Below are 11,132 nucleotides of genomic sequence, written 5' to 3' on the forward strand. Positions count from 1 at the left end.
AAATAGGTACTAGGTTTAACAAATATTAAGGATCAATTTCTCAATAAAAGGACATATACAGTAAATTAGATTTAAAGCTAATAACAGTCTAATACTAAAATTCTAGATGGTTTCATTAAACCAGGGAGGTGAAAAATTTAAGGATATTTCGAGTGTAATATCCTCTGAATTATGAAAAGGCAGGATTCATAACAAAAGGGTAAATGGGGCTTTCTTTATACAATTATTTTTTGAATACTCAATATCTAAATATATTTTAAATGAGACTAAAAGACAAAGAACAAACTTGTAGACAATATTTGTAATTTATTCAAAAGACATAAGTTGTTAGTCTTTTTCAGTTACCAAATAGTGGCGGGGGTAGGGGGGGGACACAAAGAAAAATGGACAGAGGTCATGAGCTACCAATTTCGAAAATAAGAGAAAATAATGTTCAATAATGATGTAAAACCTCACCATTATTGGAGATATTCAAATTAAAATGAAGACAACAAAGCAGCATATTCAAAGTTCTAAAAAAAAGACTTTTAACCCCAAATTTTATACCCAGTTAAACAATAGAAACTTAACATAGGTTGCTCCTCTCTCCTTAAATCATTAGAATCATAATCCTCTTTCCAACCTTTTTTTTTCACACTAAGAAATCTTGAGGGAGGGAAGGTAAAGCCCTGCAAAGTATTTGTTTGCAAATAATGAGATTGTGTCGATCCGGGTTTTTCAACCTCTGCACTGTTGGCATTCTGGAATGGATAATTCTTTGTTGTAGGGGCTGTCCTGTGCATTGTAGAATGTTTAGCAGTATCCCTGACCTGCACTGTTAAGTGCCATTAGCAACTCTCTTCTCCTCAGTTCCGACAACCAAAAATGTCTCCAGATATTGTCAACTTGTCCCTGGCGGCAAATTTACCTCTGGCTGAGAACAGGTAGTATAGAGCATGTATGAACAGCTATTACCTCTGCAAATCAGGTTACTAAGTAAAAAATCAAAGTGGAAATAGAAATTACCAATTTCAAAGCTTCCATCAATCAAGCCAGCAACAGAAGATGATATGTCAAATCTCCTTTCTATCTGAGTAAGAGAACTTTTCATAAGGGCTCCACTTAGTGCCTTAGAAATAAAGCTGAATGACAGGGCTGCAAAGAACATCTAAGAAAAAGCAGAAGGAAAAGGAAAAATGCTTACAGAAGTACAATGTTTATATGTGCATAGAATTAAAATTGCTTTTCTTCTTTACTTTAACATTATTTTTATTATAAAAACATACCTACCTTTCCTCTATGCCAATTGCTATTGCTTAATCACAACATATCATACCATATGTATATGGGATGTAGTAAAAGCAGTACTAAGAGGGGAGTTTATGGTGATAAGTAATTTGTATTAAAAAATAAAGTCTCTAATTAATAACTTACCTTAGACTTCAAGGACCTAGAAAAAGAAGATTAAACTAAACCTAAAGTTATAAGGAAAAAAGGAACTAATAAAGATTAGAGTAGATATAAATAAAAATGAGAATAGAAAAAAAATCAATGAAGTCGAGTTAGATTTTTGAAGAGATCAACAAAATTGAAAAATTTCTTTACTAAATTAACTAAGTAAAAGAGAAGATTCAAATAGCTAAAATTAAAAATGAAAGAGGAAACATTACAAATGAAGTCAGAGAAATAACATGAATTATGAGACTACTATGAACAATTGTATGCCAACAAATTGGGTAAACCGGAAGAAATAAATAAGTTACTAGAAACATACAACCTATCAAGACTGAATCACAAATAAATAAAATTTCTAAATAGCTTTAAATCTAGTGAGGAGATCAAAAACCTTCCAACAAAGAAAGCCCAGAATCAGATGGCCTTATTGGAGAATTCTATCAAAAATTTAAAGAAAAAATAATTTAAATATTTTCAAATTTTCCAAAGATTTGAAGAGGAGGGAACACTTTCGAATTCATTGTATGAGTCCACATTATACTGATATCAAAGTCAGACAAAGATCCTTAACAAAATACTACCAAACAGAATCCAACAATACATTAAGAGGATTATACACTTGGACCAACTGGAATTTGTACCTGAAATGCACATCTGGTTTAACATATAAAAATTGATCATCATAATACATTACATGAACGAAATGAAGGACGAAACCAAATGATCATGCCAATAGATGCATAAAAGCATTTGACAAAAAATTCAACACCCTTTCATGATAAAAACACTCAACAAACTAGGAATTGAAGAAATTACCTCAATATAATAAAAGTCATATATAAAAAGCCTATAGCTATCATACTCCATGGTGAAAATTTTAAAGCTTTTCCAGTACTATGTTGAATAGAAGAGGCAAGGATTGACATACTATTCTATTCTATTCAACATAGTACTGGATGTTCTAACAGGGTAAGTAGGCAAGAAAAATAAATAAAAGGTATGCAGACTATAAAGGAAGAAGTAAAATTGCCTTTGCTTCCAGAGAACATGATCTTATATGTAGAAAACTCTAAAGACTTTATAAAATATATGTAGAAAACTCTAAAGACTTTATAAAACAAGAACTAATAAATTAATTCAGTAAAGACACAGGATGCAAAAGCAACACTCAAAAGTTGCATTTCTATACAAATCATTTGCATGTCCAAATTGTCTGAAAAAAAAATTAGGAAAAGAATCATTTAAATGGTAAAAATAAAAAAGTCTGATAATGTCAAGTGCTGGAGAAAACGTGTATCCCTATTTTCTCTTATAAATTTCTGTAATCATGTAAATTAGTGTGACCACTTAAATAGCAATTGAGCATTATCTTATAACATTGACATTTATATACTTTATGATCTAGAAATTTCAGTCACAGATATTGTCAAGAAAATCTCTGAGTATACCAGGAGATATGCAAGAGAATATTCATACCATCATTATTTATAATAGAAAATCTCTGATAACAATCTAAATGCACATAGACAGTAGAGAAATAAATTATGGCATATTCATATAATAAAATTCTATATAGCATTAAAAATGTACAAACCACCGCTATATGAGTAAAAAATAATTTTATAAACATACATATGTTTATATAACATAAATATAAATATACAAATATATATGTATACTAATATATATATAAACATACATAAATATATACCTATACATCTACGGAGCTTTTGGAGATCAATACCTGAACATCTTTGAGGGCCATTATCCTGCTTATCTATGACTGTATTAGGCAACATGGCAAAGGGGAATGACATTAAAAAGTTTATCCTGAATTATCCTGGTTAACCCACTGTAATTGCAGGGGTCTTTTAAATATATAAGGAAGGTGGAAGAGCCAGTGTTAATGTGAGGCAATATGAGAATAGCTTTGAATAAATAAGGGAGCTATGAGTCAAGAACATCGAGCAGTCTCTGGAAGTTGGAAAAGGCAAGAAAAAAAGACTGTCCTCTAGAGTCTCCAGAAAGGAACACAGCCCTGACAAGTCCTTGATTTTAGTCCAGTAAGACCTGTTTCACAGTTCTCAACTTTAGAGCTGTAAAATTGTTACAAAACTGCGATAAATTTGTATTGTTTTATGCAACGAAGGGCAAACACACACATATGTACATGTGTGTATGTGTACCAGGTGATGGTAAATGCTATAAAAAATCGACTTGGTAACAGAGCTATGGATAGGAAATATAATTTTTATATGGGGTGGTCAGCGATGAGGCAATGTGTAAACAGATTTAAATGAAACGAAGGAGCAAGATATCTGAAAATAGAACCTTTCAGAAGCAGTAACAGCTAGAGTAAACTTTTCCAAGTTAGAATTATGCTTGATTTTTGAGAAATAGCAAAATGGTTAATGTGCCTGGAGGAAAGTGAACTGAAGGAAAACTATGGAATATTGATACTGTTGATGGTTCCATAGGGGATGGTTATTCTGATGATTTCTGGAGGGGTAGTGGAAATGAAAACAGAAAGGGGGAACTTTCACTTTTGCTCTTCTATTTGATACAAATGTATCAAAAACTTTTGTCTTGTTAAAGAATTTTCATTACAACATAGAGGTATAAGAAACCTGATATTCAGAAAGAATAAGTATAAAGATGAAAGATATGCTGGCAGGGTCTATGTAATCTAGTTGGTTCAGTTCAAAAATTAAAGGAAAAGAGTAAGAAAGAATCAAAGTATGTTGTTATTTAAAAGTGTCTGTTATTTATTTGTACTTTACACATTTTAACCTGCTGATTCTGTATATGCATATCAGTAACAACATGTGTGTATGCATGTGCCTCTGAGAAATACTTAGCTTAGCAGATCTCTAGTGTAGAATGAGGAAGACCATCGAATAGTCTACTTCTAAATTCCTGTTTACCAGAAAATCTTGAGGGGATTAGTATTATGAAAGTCCACAGTTACTTTAGCAATATAGAGTGAAATTGAGAGCCTGGGATTTAGAATCAGACTGCCTGAATTTGGACCTTGGTTCTACACATAGTAGTTTGGGGACCTTGAGGAAGTCATTTGTCCTCTCTGTATCCAAGTTTTTTCATCTGTAAAAGGGGGATGATAGCATCTAGCTGGTAGAAATCCACTAACAAAAATAAAACACTAGACTATTGTCTGGCATATACTATGTTCAATAAATGTTAGCTATTATTATTACTATTATTATTGCTTCTCTGGTCTTCATTATTAGGCTGTAATTAACATACTTTATATGCACTGCTAACTCGGTAACTCCTAGCTTTTTTCCAAATATGCTACATGAGACAGCTCTGTAATCTTATTTTTTTCAGCCAGTTTGTGGTCACCTTGGTATACATGTGCAAGCAAAATCACTTTAACCCTCAATATTTAAAAGAAGAAATAATGCAGCATACCATACCATATTACCCCTAGACAATGGAATGCAATACAATTGCATTAACCAATACCTTTTCCTTGTGACTGTCATTCTGTGTAAATATTATTCAAATATTTTATCAGAACAAACTTTACCAGTAATTGCTGAAAACAAATAGAACTCATGTTGCCTCCACAAAGTTAAAAGAGACCTTATGTAAGGTTACTGCAATCGAATCTGATCTCTGTGGTCTTTATTCAGGTAGATAAGACGGCATCTGACCGAGAAAAACCACAGAAAATATGAATAAAAGCCAGTCGCATTTTTTTATTTCTTCAAGACTTCTCTATGTGGCTTTAAATTCTTTAACTTAGGTTTAGGAGCTTTCATAAGCTAGATGACTTCAGGCAAATTTCTTAATTTCCCTGGGTCTTGGTTTCTTCAACACTATGCTCAGGATGTACTTTTTCTTGTTTATGAAAATCCCAATATAGTCTATTTAGAGTCTCACAATTGTGTGACAAAAGTAAAAGACAAGATTATTGCTTTTACAAACTTGTATATGGAAAAATTAAATGTCTTTCTTAAGTTAGAAGCTTGATCTTTGGGCGAGGTCTTTTCACTGTTATTGCAGATCTTTTTCCATCAGATGTTATTATTTAAGTTATTTAAATAAAAAATGCTGTTAAATAGGTCAAGACTACAAAATGATTCATAAGGCTGATTAATCTTCTCTGTTTATAGGTCTATTATGACTATTTTATAACTTATTTTATTTTAATCACATCTATAATTTTTTTTTTGGCCCATCGAGAACCAAAGAGAAGATACCAAAATATTTCTAAATGTTTAACATTAATAAACTAATAACTATCAGAAATATCACTCAAAATATTTTTTCAGATTTGAAACTAATTTAAATCAAAATATAGATCACTTGGTTAATATTTTAATGTATGTTTCAGTTGAAAACTTAAATTTGAAATGTAATGTTCTTTCTAAACATGGGTTACTGTGTCTTTAAAGAAAAGTTTCCCTTTCTATTATTTTAGTTTGGAAACATGAAACTCATTCCACCTTGAATCCACTGCAGCATCTACTTTCCCTTTTCCTGGATGGTTGTGCTTCTGCTGTCTTATTCAAATGCTGATTTTGGTCCATCCTTGAAATACAGATGTTATGTGACTGTTTTCGATTTTTCAATCGTTGCTGGTGTTTTGTTCAAATGATGACCTATTCAGGGAGGAAAAGTATAACTTATTTCACTTTAACAATATACATTATAGAAATAAATAAAGCCACAAAGTCAATATCACTCAATTCATAAATTCACTGATATTTATTCATGGCCTACTGTGTCCTGAGCACTGGGCCCGCTAAACGCTGGACACAAAAAAATGCACACATAGAATTCTAGCTTTAGGAGGTTATAATTTAGTTAGAAAGATACATTTATGGAGAAAAAAATGAAATAGAAAATAAATAAGATAATATAGAATCACACACTAGATTAGATAAACAAAAATTTTATTTATAGAAATGAACTTTTATTTTCTACATATCTACATTATAAGATTTAAAAAAGCAGATACATATTTAATTTATCTTTATAGCTTTACAAAGTGCCAAACAATGCTTTGCACATAGCAGATAGTCAAAATGGGTATAAAAATGATGTAATTATGGTGGCTTAAGAAGTTTTCATAGAAGAGATATCTCAGGAACCAGGCTTAAAAAGCAGGCAAAGTTGGGATTTGTTAAGAAGAATAAAGTGTACTTTAAGTATCTCTCAGACAGACTCTGTCCATGTTTGAGATTACTACCACCATGACCCTACTTTATTTTACTTTTGTTCATTTATTTTTGAAGAGAAAATATATGCACATAGTTCAAAGTACAAAAGAGCAAAAAGACATGTATTAAAGATTCTTCCTCTAACCCACAACTCCAGCATCTAGTTTCTCTTTCTGAGGACTAATGATATCAGTTTTCAGTGAATTTTATCCAGAAATATAATACGCATTTTTAGTTAAATACATATTTTCCTTTTAACACAAATGGCAGCATGCCACTAACACTGTTATCTGACAGAAGATGTTATTTTTTTATTTAAAAAGATAACTTTTTTTATTCTGTTTTATATACTCTTGGTTTATATACTTTATATTAATAAATGGCTTCCTCAGTTTTGTTAGGGATGCAGGGTGTTACATTGTTGATAAATATTTAGGTTGCAACTAGTTATTTTATATTAGAAAATTTTCTTAATATCTCATTTTATTTAGATGTGATCAGAGTGATCGAATACATTCCCAATGGAGTTTGGAGATTAAAGTGAAAGAGGAATTCTAATTTTGAGTTATTAATCCCCCATTTTAGAGACTGGAAAAATTAGTCAATTTGTTCCTTGAGTTTGCTCTTTTATATAAATTAGTCATTTCTTCACTGAAGTTTAGAAAATCTATTCTTGTTTATATATATGTGCATAATACATATTTATGTATCTAAAATATCTATTTATGTATAGAAACACATAAGCATAGATATATGCTTACCAATAAGGCATTAAGTATGCAATATTTAATATATGTCCTATATACAGTTAATTCTCATTATTTGGAGTAATTATGTTCTGAAAATTGCTGCAAACACTAAATTAGCAAATAGTACACATTGCTCCTAGAGACAGGGTTAGGTTCCTGTATATCTCTGGTCACAACATTTTTATCAACTGATTAATGTCTTATGTGTGCTTCTGTTTAAAGATGCCTTATTTAATTTATATTGTTAATCTAATAATGTTGCGCTATGTAACAGATATGTGTTTAACTTCAGCACTGTATGCTTGGGAACCATTATAACAGCAAAATCACCAACAAAAAGCACAAAAATAAAAAACTATGGCACTATATAGAGTAGGAAAACATCACTTGTTCATAGTGTGAGAGCTGAAACAAGAGGGCAGAGCCACATCTTGTTTGACCTCGGCTGGAAGCACAGGTATTGAACAAGTCAAAATTTTTGCCCCTTGCTGCAAGTATGGGAATGACCATGAAACATCTGCCATACTAATTTTGGGATTACAAATAAATTTTAGTGAGTAGGCAAATTTGAGAACAGAATCCACAAGTAATGAGGATCATTACTTGTATATTTTATTCATTAATTTATTCAACAAAGATTTATTGATTCCTTACTTATGAAGACCATGAATATATACAATGTATATTTAATAAATGTTTAAATATAGAAATAATAAATATCTGAAGATACTACCACTTTTGTATACGTGAGTGTATATAAACACATATGAATGCAGAAAACCACACTGTATACATCTAAGTGAACCTCAGTTATGTTATTCCACTTTTTGCCTGTGCTCCATACATGCCTGCGCCTGTGTAGTTTACTGAGTAGAGTGGAGGGAAAAAATCAGCAGTTTGGTGGTCTCAAAGTCATAAGCTGCCTTTTGATAAATTTCATGTTTTTTTTTTTTTTTTAATGAATATCTCTTTCTGCATCATCCTTCAGGATTTAAATGTTAGAAAATCATTTTTTTTTTTTACCATTTAATCTTATAATTGCAAATCTTTGCGAATGATTTGCAAAGTGGATAGTCACCCTTTAGCTTTAAGGGTTTTTTGTTTGTTTGTTTTTTGTTTTTGGCCATTGAACCAATATTCTTGAAGACTATTATTTCACCACTCTTAGCCTTGTTTATTGCAATTGATTAAATTATGATTATCCTGTTTCTCAGCCTTCTCCCTGTCCTATACATACATGTATCCTCAGAATCTTTCAGAGGTCCTTTGTACCATACAAAATAATATTCACACTACCTACTTGAGATTCTTCACAAACTGAAACCAACGCTTGTTTTCAGTCTCATTTCTCAATGCACCCAAACGCACCTTCAGCCATAGGGAACCAAATCTCTAGAAAAGACTTTCAGCTCTCTATATGCGTCCTCTCAATCTATAATGTTCTTTCTCATCTCTTGGTTGTACTGCTGCTCCAAGTCACCCCTCTTAAATGTTTTCCCAGTTACTCCCAATTGAAATAACCTCTCCCACACTGCTGCTTCACTGGAGAATATACCTTGTAATATACTATTACTCTTCTTGTATTTTCACAGCTTTCTCAGACAGACTATTCTATACCTCTCTCCTAGATATTGGAAAAAAAATATCCAGAAAAAATATTGGAAATGCAAGCACTTGTTTCCTCATTTCTGAGAAAGATTAAATTATAACAAGTAACTACGAAGTAATTAGAAAGTTGGATTATACATATTGACTCTAAACACCACACTTTTTACTTTACCATGGCACTTTAAGCCTGACTTAGAGACATTTCACATAGTTATCTCTGGACATATTTTTTTTTTCTCAGAATTCTAAACAAGTGACATATAAATGAATTTTGGAGGACTCAGTATGTTTATAAGACAGGACCACAGGCATTCAGATAGAGCATTGCTCCTCTTCCCTGAGCAGCACAACCCTGTTCTGCATAATTTGATTGGGATGGAGTGGAGGGCAGATTCTCACCAGCCTCTGCTCATCTGTGTAAGGCTTTTATTATTTGAAGGATCACGGAAAATCAGTGCAAGCAAGTGACCCATTTTCTACCATGTCCTTGTGGAACTGAGGAGGAAAAAGGGAAAATGGCATTTACTAACTTCTTCGCCCTCTTATAGGGACAAGTTCCCTCATCCTCCATCTTACTTTGACAATAACAATTGTCTTACAAGGGTAGCTACCTTTCTGAACGGGAGAAGGGAACTAACATTTATTGAGTCTTTAGTTTGTATCAGGAACTGTGCTAAGCATATTTTTTTAATTATTATTATTATTTGATGAGATGAAATTACCTAGAAAAATCTTCTTTCTCTTCCCTCACCTTGAGTCAAACTTGAGTTGAAGAAAGGAAACTAGAAGTGGGAAAGCAACTTTGAGACACAACCTATTTCTTGATGTTTGCCAGCTAACTCTCCACTCCAAATTATCCAGTAAGGATGGAATAAAAGAAATAGGGAGTAAGTCTCGTTATTCTATGTAGTTAGTGAAAATAATTGCCTAGTAGCATATTTTGGAAGATAACCAGAGGTTCATTTTTTCAGACTTGAAGTTCCAGTTGTTGAGAAAGTAATGAGAACTGGATTTCAAACTATTTTTAAATTATGACTGTCTGATTTTCTGTATTTTATTTCGAAACATATATAAACCTGTGGCTCATCTATCTGTAGAAGGGATATTTAATAGTTTTTAAGATCTTAGAACATAAATGTGTAGAAGAAACAGGTAAAAAAATGTGTAATATTTATCATGTCCATCAAAATATTTTGTCCTTGAAATTTGTGGAATGTTCTCACATAGAAGAAACATTGAAATTAGAGAATCTCAAAGATTCTTACCTGGACTTAGAATCCTACAGCAGCAGCAAGTCCATCTCTGTTAAAAATTTTAAGTAGTTGCTTTTTCGTTTTTTTTTTAAAATCAGTCCAATAATGATTAACCATCAGGTTATTGTCTTAGGCAACTAGAAAAAAATTAACTAGCTATTCTAAGAGTCTGTTCCAGACTCCTGTCTTAAAGGTTATATTTGTTAGAATCTATAAAATATTTTTCTGTTAAAGTTTAATTATTAAACTTTATTTCTGAGAATAACTTATATTTGTTTACTTAACTAAACTGCATAATTTTTTTCTTTAATTATAAAAATATAACAGATTATCTAAGATATTTAAAACTCTTCCAAATTCAAGGAAGTTTTTAAAATGTGTCTACAGGGTACTTTAGCACTCAAAAAATAAAGTACACTCTTTTTACTTGATACTGAGGGGCAGTTCTAATATGATGTGAGTGGATATTAGATGCCCCATATGGAATTAAAGCACTACTTCATTACAAGATAGGTCTTCCAAGTGACGACATTTTTTAAAAATGGCAAAAGTCAAGACTACATGATAGATTCCTTACATTGAAACTGGAAGAAAGAATAATTTTTTTCTATTGACTTGGTTTTTAGAGAAGTGGGGATCTTGAACCAACTGAAAGTTTTGTTGAGGAGGGGTAAAATTTTATTTGTTCATTTATTCATTCAGTCAATCAGTAAAGCATTTTTGACTTTCTGCTATATCTCTATTCCTCAGACATTGGGCTCTGTTCTGGCAGTATACTAATTTAAATTAGATTCAAACCCTTCTCTTCTCAAATGAACAAAAATGTATACTTGTTATATTATATATGTTGCTATTCAATACATACTGTTAAATAGAGAACATGTACATAACAGCTATTA

At 31.6% G+C, this 11,132-nt stretch overlaps 1 protein-coding gene across 1 annotated transcript in view; it reads right to left on the minus strand.

The window, feature by feature from the left end:
• Nucleotides 1–10,371, minus strand: part of LOC107508568 (solute carrier organic anion transporter family member 1B3) — a 40,733-nt gene extending 30,362 nt beyond the window's left edge. The window contains exons 1-3 of the mRNA XM_016140464.2: nucleotides 10,246–10,371; nucleotides 5,907–6,062; nucleotides 1,006–1,147 (exon numbers count right to left, since the gene is read on the minus strand). Coding sequence (XP_015995950.2) covers nucleotides 1,006–1,147; nucleotides 5,907–5,990 — 226 coding nt within the window. The 5' untranslated portion in view covers nucleotides 5,991–6,062; nucleotides 10,246–10,371. The remainder of the gene's footprint in view (nucleotides 1–1,005; nucleotides 1,148–5,906; nucleotides 6,063–10,245) is intronic.
• Nucleotides 10,372–11,132: the final 761 nt, after the last annotated feature.

The sequence above is a fragment of the Rousettus aegyptiacus genome, unplaced genomic scaffold (genome assembly GCF_014176215.1).
Source record: "Rousettus aegyptiacus isolate mRouAeg1 unplaced genomic scaffold, mRouAeg1.p scaffold_m13_p_2, whole genome shotgun sequence".
Taxonomy (NCBI): domain Eukaryota; kingdom Metazoa; phylum Chordata; class Mammalia; order Chiroptera; family Pteropodidae; genus Rousettus; species Rousettus aegyptiacus.